At 46.4% G+C, this 18,801-nt stretch overlaps 1 protein-coding gene across 2 annotated transcripts in view; it reads left to right on the top strand.

The window, feature by feature from the left end:
- The first annotated feature begins 233 nt into the window (after positions 1–233).
- The window catches only part of clmpb (CXADR like membrane protein b), a 58,536-nt gene continuing 39,968 nt past the window's right edge, over positions 234–18,801 (top strand). For both annotated transcript variants that reach the window (XM_029001742.1, XM_029001743.1), the window contains exon 1: positions 234–607. In XM_029001742.1, coding sequence (XP_028857575.1) covers positions 577–607 — 31 coding nt within the window. In that variant the 5' untranslated portion in view covers positions 234–576. The remainder of the gene's footprint in view (positions 608–18,801) is intronic.

Genomic DNA, 18,801 nt, shown 5'->3' on the forward strand with positions numbered 1-18,801 from the left:
TTTAAATATGATCAAATTCATGTGCCAGCTAGACTTGTCCACACATCGTGATAGTTATGATTTATGATATATTTGCATATTATTTTTCACCCTTTACTTCGATCTTTGGGCCAAATATAAAGATTGTGAAGTTGACTGAGGTTTTTTTTTTTTTTTTTTTTGGACTACACAGTACGTCACGATCCTAAACGTGCTGGGTCTCCTCCTTCAGTCCCCTCGTCCCTCCTGCTTCCGACTGTAGAGGTCTCCATCCTTCTCCATCCACCTCACACCGCACTCCACGCGTTCCCGTGCATCGGACGGAGGAGGAGGAGGTGGCGGTTTGCTGTCGCGCAGTCGGGCGGGAGAACCGACAGAAGGAACTTTCGACTGATTCTTTATTCTGGACGGACGTGGTCGCGAACGGGGGGCTCGGGCTCTCACTATGTTCCAGACATGCTGTCCTTGAGCACGGTCCGGCGTGGCTGCGCACCGCGTTCCTTCGCCCGGTCCCTGTCGCGACTGAACACCTAAGGGCGACCCGAGAGAATCTGTACGCGTCCCCGCCATCGGCGCCCAGGACCCCCAGCAGCCGCGATGCCTGCGACGACCCGGGCTTTGTTCCTCGGTGAGTCGAGTCCCACGATCCTGCGGCGCACTTCGGCGCTCACTTCTCCCTCTCCTTGACGCGCCGAAGGTGGCTTCGTTCGTACCCGCGGCCACCCCCCGGGGGGACAGAAAAGCGATATTACAGACGGTCCGGTGACACTTTCTGCTAATTATCCGACGCACTTTCTAAGCGGATTTTGGTTAAGGCGCTCGGGCTTTGTCTGTCGGGTCGCGCGTTTCAGCGGTTTCGCGGGTGGACTTTTGATATGCTCTTATTATTAATATTCATTTAAGAGGCTAAATAGTTGTTTTTTTAATAGACCCTCCCAGGATTGTTTAATAGAGCCTCCCGCCCTCCCCGACGAATTGATAACAGATGTTGCCGTGCGCGCACTGGGGACGCGCAGGGCGTCGCTTTGCGCCATGTGGAATAATCACGCGCGCATTGTTTTCCACGCAGCACCCGCGGCCCGTGAAACAAACAAACCAAAAAAAAAAAAAAAAAGCAGCTCCTGGCGTCAGTGTCGCTCCCCTCCGGTCCGGAACAAAGGGACGTGGTGCCATACAGTACCGCGACTTGCAGAAGTCGGATCGGGAATGGACGCCCACGTCACGGCGGCGGCGATCGGCCGGTGACCCCGGGAGGCGGTCGCGGGGACGTCGCAGGGCAAGGCTGGCATGCGGGGCCACCGTGCCCGGGTGGCCAGGTCCGCTCATTGTACGCGAATTGGGCTCTTGGTTGTTGGCGTGCGTAAGGCGGCCAGTAAATGTTGTGGGCTCGTTTCCAAAAATGAAAAGGAAATGGCCTCGAGTGGATATGAGAAGTAAGTTGCCAACTAAATTACAAATAAAAAAGTGCTAATTGAAAATAATGAAACAAAAATATTAGCGCTTTGATTATTGGTGCCACACTGAAGAGCCATGTTTTTGGGGGGGGGGGGGGTGTGTGGCAAAGAAAAGCGCTTTTTTCACGTTTGAATTTGTCATAAATTACTCCTGCACCATTTTTTGCTTTTGTTCTGTTATTCCCCCCGCAACAAAATAGAACAACAGCACAGAGCAAATAGCCTACCTGTTCTGCGGTCCCCTTCCCAAGCCATATTTCTGTATTTAAGTGGCCTGGGTCCTCGGAGGGACATCAGTCAGATGTCTCTGGAGGCGCAGGGTTCCATTTCTGGAGCAAGCTGAGTGTTACTTGCCTGAAAAGGAAAAATATGCTGGATTTTTTTACCCGAAATGGATGTGTTCTGCTGGGCTCCTGTAAATGAATCTATTTATAAGGAAGCATAGATGTTGGTCATCGAGAACCATTCTTCTAGTGCATACCTGCGGAGGAACAAAATTGTGCCATTTAGGTTTGTTGGTGCTTTCTGAGGCCAAATACCTAAACCAAAAGACCCCAGTGACGTGTAATCATACCAGCATCTTTTCAGGACATTTTTCTAATATGTGTAATTATGATAGAATTGAGCGAATTCTGTCTGCGATACACATCTGCATTAGTCTTAGTTCTGCAAATCGGCTAAATGCATCTCCATCGTATTCTTCTTTCTTTTCATTTTGTGTCGTCTCACCGTTATTAATGGAGAAATTTCCCAGACACAATATTGTCTTGATTTTAATTCAATGGGAAAGCCATTTGGCTAATCAAATGTATGCAATCGAATTAGTGTAACGTGAACTGCGCTGCAGCAAATGTTCTGAAACAGCAAAACACAAATGAATTACCTCTCGGTGCATTGTCTGCGAGTGTGTCTCTGTGAGTGTAATTTACCACATGGAATAAAGGTACATGCGTATTTTTCGCCACAGGACGGGTTTGTCATTTTGCTTGCAGTTTTGTTCTAGAGAAAACAGGCCCGAGGCGGTCTCCCTTATGGCCCATCTTTCAGTGCTCATTAATAGGGGTCACTTCTTTATTTCTTAATTTCTTCTTGCGAATAAATCATTTACAATCCCAAAGATGTCAAGATCCAGCTCTTTCCTTCTTTTGTTCTATTAAATATTTGGATGTGGTGTAATGTTTTTAATATCATAATTAAGCAATTGCACAGATTTACATTACATTACATGACAAGGAACATAAGGGTGGATTCGTTCAGAGTACAGTGGGTGACTGAGTGGGTTCACAGGAGAAGAAATAACAGACCATAATTAGTTGCACTTCAACAAAGTCACGTGACTTCGGTCACCTTGTGGCTGATGTGAAGCAAAACTACTGTTGGGACCAGGACGGTCTGAACACACCATCCGCAGATGGGAAATATCCATCTTCAATCTGAAAACGTCAATCTTTTCTGTCTGGTAAAAACATTCGCTGGGTTCGAAAAAAAAAAAAAAAAATACACAGTTTCTGTCCCCATTCTATATTTAGATTATCTCCAGGGGCAGACGAGCGATCTCTGAAATGTGGAGATGACAGGGCGCACTAGACCCAGAGGTTACGAAGTGACATCCCAATGCGTTTGTCCCTGAATTGCTGGAACAAACACACACACACACACAGACGCCGGGCGGGCGTGTGGCGCCGGATTCCACACCGCGAAATCACCGTCTGAAGGAACCATTATTGCCATTCTGCTCTGTTATTTAGCCTCGCCGATTCCGGGGCGACTGACTTGTGAATTCGCCTCATCTCTGCTGACAAATACGTCGCCGCCGCTTCTCACAATGGAGATGCTGACGAGCCGCTGGCTTTTAAAAGGTCACGTTTTGCCAGGCTGGCCGATGAAATATTTGCTACTTTGCCAAGTACAAAAATACCCAGTGTGCTTTGCAGCCACTGAAAGGATCAATATTATAACAATCATAAAAATGAAAAAATGAAGATACCACTTCACGTCCCTACATTTTTGTTTCTGCGGCTGCCATTCCGTGAGAATTATGATGGATTTTTCAACATTATGAACTACTGAATGATCTCGGCTGTCGACGTTGTATTTCTCTCACACTTTATTCTGTTTTGATTGTTGTAACATATATTGCTTAGTTTAAGGTTATTGTCACCAGTTCGGCGAGACATGCGTGAGATTTTATTTGGAAATGTGCACATTTCACAAGAACTGAGTGAAAAAGAAAATATTACTGTGGTCACCTAATTTAAATTTTTGGCAGAGCCACGTGACACAAAAATACCTCAAAATAGCATACGTGTAAATAGAGTGGTAAACTCAAATTGAGTGAATGTGGATTCTTGGCTGTTTGTCTGGATTCTCATTGGCTGAGATGCCGGAGACTGAGGCCTGAATTGCAAAGCACACCACCATGACCGGGACGTTCCAGTGGTTTCCCGTGAGGACAGCGGAATTCCTCTCCACCCCTGCTTCTGACCTTGCATGGAGAACTTTGTTCACGTCTCTGCAGAAGAGATGATCTCCTGTCGCTAGGCTTTATTACTGAGCTGCAGTGGTCCAGCAGCAGGCTTCATTAGCAGCAGGCTTCGCCCCTAAAGGGCCCGGGCGGAGCCGATTTACGACGGTGTCCAGTCTCGGAGCCGGCCCGTCCGCCGCCACTGTCGCTCCGCGTCAAGAGCTTTCCAGATGTGCCGTTCGAGTTCCAGCAGCCTTCCTGAGCATGTGCCGTTCCTCCTCGGTTCTCATGTTTCATGCAGAATGTGCATGAATGAGCAGGGCTGGATTTTTACCTGCCCACATTCTCTGCTGGAACAAACAGTAGTAGCCTAGTGGGTAACCAGAAGTCCCAGGTTCAAATCCAGATTACTACCATCGTGTCCCTGATCAAGACACTTAACCCTAAATTGCTCTGGGGGGGACTGTCCCTGTAACTACTGCTTGTAAGTCGCTCTGGATAAGGGCGTCTGATAAATGCTGTAAATGTAAATGTAAATGTAAACACAGTAGGAAGTGGATTTTTTGACACAAATGAACTCGGACCTACCATCGAAGGCGGTTCTAGGGAGGAGAGAGAGGGTGCTCGGCGTTTCCCGCCGAAAACGGTGTCATTTTTAGATTAAAGCTGCCTATTAGGGCTTCATTAGTTTGTGCAGTTGGAGCGATGTGGCGCGATACGGTGCAGGAACTGAGAAGTAATGAAGGGTCCAGTGATAAACACAAGGCAGCGTTCCACGCGCTGTCTGACTCGTAAATCTTTGGCTTCTTTCAGGCCCGTCTGGCTTAATTACTTCCAGATCGGCTGGGAACACGCGAACAGGAAGAGCCTATTTTCCTTTACGGCAAACCTTTGACAGATGTTCTCCGACGGTCCAGGCCCAGTCGTAATCTGTGCCACATGCGTCGCATGGGTCCCACCCGCCCCCTCGTCCCCACCTAGTGTTTCAGTTTTATAAAGTGAAGCGCGGTGCTGGCGTGCCCAGCGGGGATTTCCCGATCGCCGTGACCAGACGTCCTCGCGAGCAGAAGCAGCATTTTTTTGCTACCGCAAATAACCGTGAAAGTCAATGAAGTGTAAGCAATTAATTTTTTTTTCTTCTTCTTCTCCTCTCCCTTGAACCCTTGTGCACTTTCCCTTCGGTGAGCATAAACGTTTTGATGGGGGTCTTCATGGAGGACACCGAAGGCTCGGGAAGAATAAACAGCGAGACGAGCGGCCGGGCGGCGTTCACGCTGCACGCGCTGAGGAGCCCAAATCGGAGGCCGCGCGCCGTATCACCCCGAGTGATTTGATTTCATCATCGTCAGTGTTTGCTGGGGTGATGTTCTCATCGCGAAGCCTCCAGCTCGGTTTCCCTCCTCTCAGGCGTGCACTGCCACAGCTAAAACTGGCAGGCCGGAACACGGCAGCAGCGCTTGTCTGTTCCGAGCGGAACTGGCTTTTGATTCGAGTTTTCGCTTTTGAGAACAGGTAGATTGCCTGTTCTTGGTAGGCACGGAACAGTTTTAAGTGAAAAAAAGTGAAAGAAATCGGTTGTTTTAGTCATCGTGAGACACTGCAGGCACAGCACATGGTGACACAATGAACTGTGTCCCTTGCATTTAACCGTTCACCACTAGTGAGAAGTGGGCAGCAATAAAGGAGCAGATACCTTGATCAGGACTTGAACCCACAACCCAACTTTGGTACCTGCTAGGCCACCACTACCACAGTTAAGACTGTTTTTTTTCACATACTAGTTAATTTAATAAAAATACACAATTAAAATTATTGCATTACTATGAGTCCATAAATACATATGTGAAGTGGCATGCTTTGCAATACATCAATAACAAATAATCTATATCCAGAAATAAATTAGTGCCACATTATGTATTACTTTCTCAGGTGGCTCTAAAGTACTTATCAGAGTGCTTTTTCGAATCCTTAATTTAATCCCTCATTGTGTGTCAAGAACATTCATACAGTACAACATACAAGACACACAAAGTAGCGCAAACGGTTTTGGGGGGGTCACAAAACCATTTCTGGGACCAGAACTTCTTTTCCAATGAGTTTATGAGCCAGATTTTCATGGTGCTATAATGCGTATTCCAAGAACAGGGACTGCTTGCTAGTTATCTGTATCATGGAGAAGATACACTAACTACCAGCCCTGCCCCTTATATTGACATGTATTTTTTTCTGACACCAATAAGACAAACATTAATTATGTTTTTTTATCATTATCAGGATTTGTGCCACCGTTACCTATTTTGACATTAATTAAGTAGAAGAGTTCGATAATGATAATGCATTTCTAGATCCCCAGCCTTCAGAGCAACATGGTCATTGGAAGCTGGAGGTCTGACAGCGGGTACGAAGTGAGGAAATGATGCAAGGAGATGTCACCTGGACCGCCCATTAGCCCTCAGAGAGGTTATTGGCCTGTCACCCCGAGATGAGGCATCACCGTTATAATTGCTCCTTCGCTCTACAGACGGCCACGCCTGGGGTGACGCCTGGCGCTCGGACAAACACTCGCAGGCACGTACATAAATCGTTTTGTAAAGCAAATATATATATTCGGTCCAAATATATAAATTGTTTCCCATCTCATTGTTGGAGGTGCAAACTACACCAACCTGTCAGGAAACCTCATATGATTTTTTTTTTTTTTTTTTTCTGTCTTTAGGACATTAGTAGTTCGTTAGGGTTCAAATTGGTCTCTTTGAATGGCTGACTGAATGAATTTCTGGAATTGATTGCAGACAAATAAATATTCCCTGTTCTGTGGCAGCATGTTGCGCAATACCGTAGCCGACCTGTCGATTTAGTTTTTTTTTTTTTTCTTGGCTGTTGTTCTTCTGAGAGGAGACTGAATGGGAGGAAATGTTCCACATCGCTCTATTTAGACGCCTGCTGTTCCTTTCAATTTGAAACAGTCTATTAGCCTTGCTAGCGGGCCACTCCATTAAGTGTTTTGAACCTGTGTGCTCCATTGTCTCACTCCATTTCCCCCCCCCCCCCTTTCCACCGAAACCTCCCCCCCTGAGTGTTCACGCAAGCATACGACGGGACCCGGTGTTCATCACATGCTCACCTCCACCTCCTATGGCCGTTTTCATGAAGCCTGAAAAGATCTGAAGATGGATGAGGGCTTTTTTTCCCCTTTTTTTCACCCCGAGCTCTTGAAGGCCAAACTGCATTTTCATTGGACCAGAATAAACCATGGGTATGGCCCCCCCCCACATTCACCTGGTTCACATTCAGTCCACATTCGATCGCTGCAGTTACACTGTGGCATGCGCAATGAGAGATGAGTAGAGAGGCTCTGGATTTTCCATTAATCTTGTGCAATTATGTGTGCAACATAATTACTGGTGATAACGTAATAATGGCCTAATGTGATATTTAGGTATCACATTAGGTTCTTGCGGTTTTATCTCTGGGTGAGCGGCACCAGCGATGGGCGGTTTAATTATGAGTCACAAAAGCCGGTCGTACCACCCATACCATCCGCGATATGTTGCTCAACCGCCGGCAACTAAGCGGCCAGTGCAGCTTTAAATGGGATGGACGCGAGGCGCGATCTGCCCATGTTTGCGTACGAGATGAAGGCGCTTATTGAGGTGTGTGGACCGAGGAGAACGCCGCGGCGGGGGCATCCTGCTGAATGGGCGCTTTTCCGTCCCACAACAGATGGCACCACCACCTTGGTTTTTTACGAGTCGTTAGACTTGACTTGTTGACGAAATGGAGACTTTCCGCTGTACTGCGCGTGCAGATGTGGATCGCCCGCGCTCCTGCATGCTATGGAAAAGCAGTGCGACGTGGCTATTTATTACCTCAGGAGGATATAGATGTCGCTGCCTGCCTTTCATCAATCGTTCCCGAGACCCAGGTCACCCCGTGGACGAGCTAATTAATAGCATTAACGTCCCACGCCGAGGCCCGCGGCCATATTGCACATACAGCTTCTACAAACCCTCCATTGTTCAGTGCGTCGAAGACAAAAAGAGACACACGAGGCCAGAGCGCGTTTGATCCGCCTGTCAAACCATTTACACGTCAAAAACGGATCTATTTTTGTAGGATCGAGTTATAAACGCATTTCCAGACAAAAAAATTAAAGTGAAGCCGTGACGTCTGCTACGTAGCAAAAACAAATTCAAGCTTCTTTCTGTAATATTTCAAGCATGCCTTGCTTTTTTACCGCCGCACCCGCTGGCAGATCTGGAGGGTTTGACGTGATTTGTTGCCGAGTGGAAACGGCGGTGTTTGCGAAATGGAGCTTTCACTGTAATTAAAAGCCAGTGCAAGGGCTGGTCAGGGCTCAGAATCATCCTGACCGGAATCACAGGAGAGCGGAATTACAGAGAAAAATTAACCCTACAAGTCGCTCTTTGCTTTGCAGCAACATCTGAGGCGAAGCGATGGGCAATGAATGCATTTTCACGATGCGCCGTGGACAGTCCTTTATTCCTTCACCCTTTCCTCTCGGATGCACTCTTGACACTGAGCGTTGTGGCGAGTCCAGCTCCTCTCTGGTCCCTTTGCTAATGAGGCAATTAAATCCATCCTTGCCATGGTGCAGAAGGACCATAAGAGGAGCGTTCTCTGCTGTCTCAGCAAACATTCAGGCCTGACGCCTGCTGAATGACCAATGAATGCGCGAGAAGGACTTCCTGGTGCCAGACGGTATTCTGCTGGCCTGGGTCGTTCCGCACACTTAGACAGGCCCGGTCCCTGTCTGCTTCTGTTTGTCTGGCTGCTCTTTCGCCTCATCTGATGCACGAGTCTACAGAAGCTAACCTGTAACTAATTATACAGATCATTAGTGAATTAGAGTTCCAGTTGTATTACGCATATGCCCACATGGCTGCAATGCACCGTGGTTAATAAAGAGCCTCACGCACATTGGCATCCTCAAGAATCAACCAGTGTCATTCTTGTACATGAGGGCGTCCAGTTTTGTTTTGGAGGTCAGATACACAATTGCACAATTGTGCAAAAAAAAAACTTTTTTTAATCAGATGCTTGCAACACGATTCTGGGAACAGAGAAGAATGCTGCAACATCACATCACTATCGCATGCGTCTTTGTATTGGCACTGTTGCTGGGTTTCTGATGCAATATGTTTGAGTGGAATTGGAATTGCAACAATAGGCTTCATGTTGAAGGGCCTTTTGACTTGTGGCTGATTTTGTGACTCAAAATTAGCAAAAGAGTTAAAATATAATAATATGTGAATAACGTTAAATTATGTTTTTCCCATTAGTTTCCTCTTCTTTGATTTGTTTTAGTTTAATGCAATAGACTTGTAACAATGTAACATAATTGCATTCATTAGAAAGTAAGAGTGATGTTCCTGTACCACTGGGTCAGTGGTGGCCTAGAAGGTTGGCGGTTCGAATCCCGAGCCGTCAAGGTGCCACTGAGGTGCCACTGAGCAAAGCACCGTCCCCACACACTGCTCCCCCCGGGTGCCTGCCATGGCTGCCCACTGCTCAGCAAGGTTATGGGTTAAAAGCAGAGGACACATTTAGTTGTGTTCACCATGTGCTGTGCTGCAGTGTTTCACAATGACAACCACTGACAATCCTTTCACTTTCAACTGGAGAATGGTGGGTGTATTTTCTCTTTTAATCCCTTAATGGGAGCTGAAAGTCCTCCACCTCAGTGTTTATTCGGAGTGTGTTGCTTGCCTTTGTGTGCACATCAGCTGCAGTGCATCGGAGAAAGGAGAGACATACAAGGACAGAGCTTGTCTGATCTGCCTGTCAGGCCGTTTATGTATATAATAAAAAAAAAATTGATATAATTTTAATCTGTCGATTGGAAAGGCAGAGTCTGCAGGTTTTGGTGTGATTTGCTGTCTGACGTCAGAGTCAGTGCTGTTGAGAGGAAATGCCAGAGTTTTGTGAAAATAATTAATTGTACTGTAATTAATTGCCAGTGCAAGGGTTGGTCTGGGCTCAAAATCATCTTGATCTGAAATCACGGTAAAGAGCAGGAGAGCAGAATGACAGAGAAAGCCCTCAGGTAGGTGGCACATCCCTCTGCACTGCACCATTACAGATTACAGCCGTGCGATTTCCACATTCATGCTCTGTGTCACCAAGGAAGCACGCCGCATCTCACCTTCTTTTCTTCCCTTCTTTTTTATCGAATGCAAGGTGCATGTAGAAAGCCTGTCTGCTCGGCAGCGGAGGCCTTGTCCTCCGTCTGTGTAAAGCTCAACAGTTTACGTTGCACCGATGAGCCGAATTTCTTGAATACAACACACCTTGTCTGCCGCAATTAAATTAGAGTGACGCCGATTACCATGCCTTCACAGGGTAGCCACGCGACGGCCTCACACTGTCATGTGCGTACGAGGAGCATTAATGTGTCGAGCTAATGTGTTTAAGGGAAGCACAATTAAAATGAGAGTGAAAGGCGATAACGACAGGCTTACGGCTGCTCAAAATGGGGATTATGCCACATAGCTGTCTGTCTGCAAACGCAGATTCTGGCCGGCGCGCCTCGACGGCGGGGCATGAAAGAGGAGGTTTCACGCCGAGCGGAGTGGGAACGGAGCCTCATTAGCGGCTCGCAGGTGTGTCGTGAGCGAGATGGGAGACGGGCGGAAGATCAGCTGCCCGAAATGCTGCCTGTCTGTCACGGGTCCCGATTCATGCGCCGCATCTCATGCATCTCTCATGAGGAGTGATAGGCAAACCATATGTTGTGTGCGTGTGTGTTGGAGGACAAGACCATGTTTCTGGGCGTGTGCTTGCGTGTGCTTGCTGAGATCAATGCAAAAACAGTTACTGTAATTGAATCCATATTACAAAAAGATCAATACCATTTATCTTGGCTTGATTCCACACCTGTAAAGGATCCCAACATACTAGCCATTTAAAAAAACGTGCCCTTAATGTGTAACATGCTGCAAGACCTCACTTCTTACGTCCAATCGATGCCCAGGAAGGCTCAAGGTCCTCTTTGGCCTTGTGAGAAATAGCTTTCTGCATGATAGGTGACTTTTCTTCTTTATTCGAAGGGGAACGGTCATGTTTTTGACTCTTATGCAGTTAAAGGGGCTCCTGAAATGGGTACAAAAAGGCTTATCATTGTAATAATTCCACCTTTAGCCTGGTGAATTTATAAACAGCCCTGTTTATAAGATGCTAACTGCTAATGCTTCTTGCTAACTGATTGCTACTGATGTTCATTACTCTCACATGAAGCCCAAAGTGTGACAGGGCATCACTGTGATATCGTTCAATGTGGCACAGGAATGAGCTTAGATGTAGTGTCGGGGGTGACGGAGAGCACAACAGGCTAAATTCTCAGCACACAGACATTAGCCATCCACTACTTTGGAGACTTAACTACAGACATTGGACTTCAAAATGAGCCTTTATTCAATATTCAAGCCACATAACATGGCTGAGTGGGACTCGGTTCCCTTGTTAGGCGAAATATATTGAGTGTTCAGCCAATGTCAGCCCGTAATGATGTCAGACATTACATGCACTGTGCTTATGGTTGTGCAATGCCTTCGAGTCCACTAACGAGCAGCCACCATTTGGCCATTTAGAAGATAGAGCAGTGCTTGTGAAGATGGATCACCATCTACTCTGCTCCCCGAAGCCATGTCAATATCAGCCACGCTTTGGTGTGTAGAAGTGCAACAGGTTGTTGCAACGTTCCTCAGCATAGTTTGTTTCTGTCTTTCACAGCATGGTCATTGCCGTCAACAGAGGAATTCAATTCCGCTGTTGAGAGCACAGCATTGTTTGCAGAGGTGAACAAAGTCTCGTCTTCGTAAATGGTGTCCCTGTGACCCAGTTACCTCCAGCTCGAATCGTATTTCTTATTTGCAATTGCCTCCCCTGACAATCTTTCTGCTGTCTGGTTAATCACCTCCCATTATAGATTTCACAGAACATTTGTGCGGGCGAGAGAAAGCATTTAACCCATCCCGTCTGGCAGATGCATGTTTTGATTTATCACACGGTACATTATCATTTGAATGCATCAGCGGCACGGGCCTGTGGCAAATGTACATGGCTTTTCAAAGCCTCCGCCTTTTCCTTTTTTTTTTTTCTGCCTGTTTTCGATACAAGTAATCTCAGCAGCCATCCATCACCTCCGTTTTTCTCATCTTTCCACAAACCAAACTACATGCAAATACAATGCTGCCTTCATGTACACATGCTCTCTGTGAGTTTTTTGCTGGTCAAACACTTGGCAGCTTGTCCATCTGCTTCCAACATTGTATTTGTCCTCCATAAACAAATATGAAGATACACTGAAATCTGTAAAATTAGTCATGCTGGCTTGGCGAACTGCAGCTTTTCTAATTTAGCATAGCTACTATCTGCGGTATGTAGTAGGGTGGTAGTAGCCTAGTGGGTAACACACTCGCCTATGAAATCCCACTTACTACCATTGTGTCCCTGAGCAAGACACTTAACCCTAAGATGCTCCAGGGGGGGACTGTCCCTGTAACTACTGATTGTAAGAAGTCGCTCTTGATAAGGGCGTCTGATAAATGCTGCAAATCAAATGAAATAGTATGTACTCTATATGTCCATCAAAAAGCTTATTATCCCTATAGGTTGTCCCTATAAAATGTTGTCTGGAGGACCATATGGAAGTGGTCTGTGTAGATTTGATGTACGGCTCATTCAGAATACAGAACAAAGACAAAACGAGAACATTGTTACAGACGTCAGTGGCAAAGGACATGATGATGGGACCATTATCCGGTGCGAAAATGGACTTCCCCCGTATGCTGAGATCTGAGGGATCTGCTAAAGAGGCTTCTATTTGGAGCAAAATATAGCTTTAACATTAAATTAACATTAACTTGCAGCACCTATGAACTGTATTTCATGCTAGGCTATGCTGTATGCTGCATGCTAGGTTATATTGTTCTTCTCTGTTATGCTTTCTGAAAAGAAAGAGAAATAGAAGAAAGGGCCATGAGTCAAATGGCATTGCGGCGCTGTTTATGACATGTTCCTAAATTGCCCGGCTTTACCTTGGTGCCTCATTAGCAGCTGTCGCGTTTTAGCAGGCGCTTGATGACTTGGGAGTTCGCCGGTGTGTCAGAGCAAACCGTTTTCTTTTTATACTCTGGCTTGTTTGCACACAAGTGACAATTTCCGGAACCCGTCCTACTGAAACGCACTCTGAACTCGGCCATTAACCCACCTGCACCCTTCTTTATGGAGAGAGCATAAATAATGCACATGGGAATAACCAGCAACTACACGTTTAGTAACTGTATAAATATTGCATGGTTGAATAAATGCTATGGGGGCTTATTGTAGGGTTGGCAGGGACTTGAGTTGGGAGCATATTGTGTGTTCATCCGTCATGGTTGAGCCTGAATGTGCTGGGCTTAAGATCATCTCGACAGAGCAATGATGAAGGCCGATATAGCAGCTTATTAAATCTCCACAGGGCATTTTTCATAATATGTACTGTATATATGTGACGTTTCGAGAGGGCGGAAGAGAAAAAGACTTGGAGATATGACTGGGATTTTTTTTCCCATTGATCCCATGAGGAGGAGTGTGTGCGTGTGTACGAGAGGTTCTGTGTCTCATCCATCAGCCTCACTTATCCCAAGACAGTGACCTACTCCCCCCAAACGGAGAAGAGCGTGGAGTTGAGTCGTGCTGTCAATCCAGCCCTGTGCTTTTTCCTCTCGCAGTGTTGTCTCGCTGCAGTATTCCAGACAAGTACCACAAGCCATTGCAACCCCGTCATGTCCCGCTCTCTCTCTCGCCACCTCGACTGGCGCGTTCAGTGTGCAGCGTCCAGCAGCAGAGACTGATCATCAGAGATGGGCTCAGGCGCCTCGCCTCTTTACGGCCCTGATAACCTTGGGCTGGCCGGCCCAGGGGAGGGAGGCGGGGATGGGCCACGTTACCCCGCCCCCCTCCTAATGTAACGCGTGAGCCTGCAGGAGGGAAGCGATCAATCTGTTTACAGGCGCCTCCGAGGAGACAATGTGAGCGTGACTCAGTGGCACTGCCAGCCTCGCCCCGCTCATCCGCCGAGCAGCGCACGTGCATGGCCGGCCACATATAACTGCGTTCTCCTTATCGCCGCATGCGAAGGTGCGTGGCACGAACGCCGCCCATCAGCAGCTGGCAGGAGTGATGGGCGTCAAGGTCGGAAAGCCTCCGAGGTTATGAATGCGCAATACGGTCCCTCCGGACTTGGCAGCGAGCGCGAGTGTGAAAGGAGGAGGTGAGCGTGCACAGGCCTAGTGCACACCGCTGTCGCTGCACAGCCCCCTCGGGCCCACTGCGGAGGTGGCGAAGCCTCACCAGACGTTCGGTAACGCCACTCCTGCTCCTCCGCTGACCAATAGGAGAGCGCACCGGGCTCTGCTGCATTATTCAGCGTGCCATATGGCACTAAAGTCAAACCGAAACGAGCGCCGTTCTCCGTATTAATCATCTATATGTAATCTGTCATGTACGGGATGAAGTTCTGCATCTTGATGCTCGTGAGGAGAGGAGAGGGGGATGCAGGGCGCGTATCAATCTCACTCTAAATTCCTCGCCGCACCACGTCAGGCGCAATAAAACCCTCCGCTCCACACCGGCCTGTTCCCGTCCACCCTGTCAGCGGACTGTCCGGGCCTGACTGCTGCAGCCGGGCAGGTTGACGCCCGCGTTCATATGTTGTGAAAGGTAGAGGACGCTGGCCGTCAACGTGACGCAGAGGGAGAAAGACAGCGTTCGTATGTCCTTCGCTGACCTGAGTCAGCGCGTTTTGTCTTCTTCTTTTCATCCACTTTTCCCCGAGCCGATCATTTTACCCCCACAACTGCGGGGACGCGCTTGTGTGAGGCTATTGATTGGTGACGTGTCACCAGAGATCAGTGGCCATCCGTCACACGCTTCAACGATTTTATTACGGCTACTTGCTAAATGACCTTTTGGTCACATCTGACCTCAACCTTCCTTCTGGCCCCTCCTCCTTTGGAAGCAAGACAGCCACCGCAGAATTCCGTTCCAAATGCCTAGTTTTAGTAATTAGCTTAATTTATCACCCAGGCAGCAGAACTAATTAGTGAAATTAAAGTAGTTGAAAAAAGCAGTATATATATATATATATACATATATGTGTGTGTGTGTGAGTGTGTGTGTGCGTGTGTGTGTGTGTGTGTGTGTGTCTAGGTGAGTGTGTAGGTGTGTGGGTTGGTCTCAGTCAGATCTTTATCATGTTTTATATCTTTGTGAGGACCTGGGATAATAACATGTGTATTACTAGTGCACCTCAAAAAATAAAAAAAGAATATTTATTCAGGATAGTAAATCCTTGCCCCCTCAGCCCCAAACAGGTAATGACTGTATAAATCAACTCAGAGTATTTGGGCATTGCTATATTGTGAATCATTTTTGGCTTATATATTGTAATCTAAGAGAATACTGGATATTCACCCATAATGATTGAACTATATGAATAAACCATACGTTTTTAAATGAAAATATTGGGGGGAAAAGTTTGCTTTCATTTAGATGCAAAAGTATCAGTGTGTAGTCACTTTCCCCATGATCCTAAAGTCAGTAACCACACAGACACACACACATTCATAATATATCACGACCTATCTGAATTCCATACCAGGGCTGTGTTTTGTTCATGATGGGAATAACTTCAAAAGGCTTCCTTCTCAGGCCGGAATCAATAACATAAGCTCCATCTGTATCGGTGGTGCTCAGAAAGAACATAAAGTCTTCAACGGTCTCCCAGCCATAATCAATTACACGGCACTAAATGAAACGTGGGCCGTTTTTTCAGCTCAGTCCAGCTTTGCAGACCCAGTGTGTTTTCAGAAAAAAAGCTTGCTTTACAGTCACAAAGAGAGGGAGAAAGAGGAATAAATTGGGTTTGTACTGCGTTATGTTGCAGTGTTTGGAGGGAAGCTATAGTGGGACAGCAATATAACGCAATATATTCTTTTTTTTTATTTATTGACGGTGTTGCATATGTCATCACTAAGCTCTAATGTGCTGCAATGTGAAGGTCATTTATAGGGGGACAGATGATTGTTTTAATCCACTTGGCTTTAAAATATTTTTACCAGGGGGATGAAGTGTTAAAAAGTAAAAAACTTACCCAGTCTGTGGCGAACCTGTCCAAGTCCATGCACCACAGTGTCTTTTTATTCTGTGTAAGTTCCAGCCATACCTCTTTTGGCCAGTAAACAGCCGTCTGGATGATGTGTTATTTATGTGTGTGTGTGTGTGTGTGTGTGTGTGTGTGCTGCAGCTTTGTGGATCAGAGTGTGGACCAGTGTGCGCTGTACACACACACACATTCACACACACACCTCATTACCAGATGCCCCCTGTGCAGAAAGGGGCCTTTTACTAATCGCAATGCAGAGAGAGGAACCAGATGCTCCTAACCTGCAATCCAGCCCCCCAATCACTCCACCTTTGTTTATGTTTACTCATTCAGCGGTGTGTGTGTGTGTGTGTGTGTGTGTGTGTGTGTGTGTGTGTGTGTGTGTGCGCGCGCTCTCACTCATCTTAATCACTTCCTTTGTCTGCTTGATTGTGTGTGAGGGCAGATAGTGATACTCCACACGCGGCGCAGATGTTTGGACTTGTTAAGATGGTAGCATCACATCGGTCAGTCAGTCATAATAAACGGATAAAAGCACCTGGCGTCGCCAACCGCCTATTAGAATAATTCCATAAACGCCATGACGGGGCTTCAGCCTCCTCTGAACAAACGGAGCGACTGTAAGAGCGTCACTGAACCGAGCAAATGGCTGTTTTAGAGGGCCTGCTCCGCAATCTCTTCATGATGGTAGCACCCGTACCTTCACTTAAATATCCCTCAGAGTGAATCCATTTCCATGCACCTGTGAACAGAAAAACGACATTTTACATATTAATGAATAATGTCATTGGATGTATATAATTGGAAATATTGGGGAAATACTGTTTGCTTTCTATTATACTGAGTTATTCATAAAAAAATTATTTTAAACATCTTGTTCAGTATGTTTAGTCTGGTAGTGTGGCCTTTTACTCCTGATGACACAAAATTGTAATTTATCATTCGTTTGCGTTAGGACAGTGAGTTTTTGGTGAAATAGGTTAAAGATACCTCAACAGTTTCCAAATTTGGATGATCAATCAAAAAAAAGTAAATCAATATTATGAAACGTGGATATGGCAAAAATATCTCTATCATGTATAAAGCTGATTATCTGCACAACCCTCACATGGCATACTTTGCAGCTCCATGACCTCCTCCACCCCTAACCTTTCTTCCCCCTTTTCTCGTGCTCGGATGTTGGGAATCACATATCCTCCTCAGTGTGGCTTTGTGTTAGTTTGCCTGTCTCAGGAGGGTCTGCAAATAGCACGCTTTGAAGATCTCTTCGTGTTTCCCACCCGTCCAGAGTTTGGGTTTTCATCCATTCAAAAAAACCCGCTGAGGAACACATCCAAACAAACCTGAGACCCTGAACTTCAGCTGACTCCCGCCCCGGCCCACCTCAGACATTCTGAGAATCGGGCCCATCTTCTGAAAATGGTCCTCCCATTAAACACAGTCAAAGGATTCCAGTCTGTCATTATATCGCCCCGTTGATTTGTGGGTAAATCCGGTGTGCCTCCATCTTAATTACATCTCGGCTGCTTGCTACAAATAAAGAATGCGGGGCAAAGGCTTTAATTATTCGCTACTTCCTTGGTTTATTGTGTTGAGGAGAGCTGCCTGGGAGCCTGTATGGCCCTCGGTGGGAAAGTGATCTTATCACGCGTTTCCCTTGGCAGCTGGCAGCTTGGGGCCCTTTCGGGTCACACAGGGCGGTGTGGCGTGGGCCTGCGCCGCCGTTCAGCGGCCTGGTAATGGTTTAGCTGTTGTTCGCAGCGCCCTCCTTGGCCGCGTTTTTCCGCGATTAGTGGGTATGCTAATTCATCCTGAAGCAGCCGGGATGACCTCCTTTGTGCTTCCGTCGGCGCGTCTCATTCATATTCCCTGTGATGCGCTTTCTCTACCAGACGTCCTTTTATTAACCGACGGGGCTTTAGCTGTTCATTTAGGAAGACAGTGGGACACACCGAAGTCCTGCAGATTTCGCCGCATATTTAGTCTACCGTATGATCCCTCCCTTTTCACCCTCCCCTCCCTTTTTGTTAGGATTAGCCGCGGATGAAAGAAACTGTGAAATAAAGTGTGATCTCGGGCCTGTTTTTATTTATTCATGGGTTCGTTTTTTTACTTCATAATTCATGTAACGCTTGTAGTTGCCGCGGTGGCATTCTTATTCTTGGCGTTGCTAATTTAAAATGCACTGGTGCAACCGCCCCATGATGAAGCATCACGGCAGGATCAGAAAATACATGTTCTGCACATGCAGCAAGCGGATGTGAAACCTTTAATAGGAAATGTGGTTGAAGGATGGAACTGGATGGAAGCAGGTGCTTTGGTAAAGACCGTTGCCTTGATCCAATACAACATATATGCCTGTACTGTGCGGCAATACAAACCAGCAAACCAAAAAAAAAACGCTGTTTATCCAAGCAATTTTCTTTGTGAAACATTGGTCAAATATTGATTTCACCTAAACCAATTATTAGCAGAATTAATTTCCTGAAACAATGACATAATGTGTGAATAGAGAATTATCCTAATGTATCTCTGACCAGCAACACAATATTGTTCTCCATCTGTAGACTTTTGTAGGAGATTCATTATCGTCACATTCCAATCCCTAAAATCTGTAGATATCAATAGTTTTTCTGAACAGGTTTTCTTTACTAGTGCACAGTACTTTTTATAGAAATATAGAATAATTAGTCTAATCATATAGACTCTTAGCATACAGCATACTGTTGTGA

This window comes from Denticeps clupeoides, chromosome 13 (assembly GCF_900700375.1).
Source record: "Denticeps clupeoides chromosome 13, fDenClu1.1, whole genome shotgun sequence".
Lineage (NCBI taxonomy): Eukaryota > Metazoa > Chordata > Actinopteri > Clupeiformes > Denticipitidae > Denticeps > Denticeps clupeoides.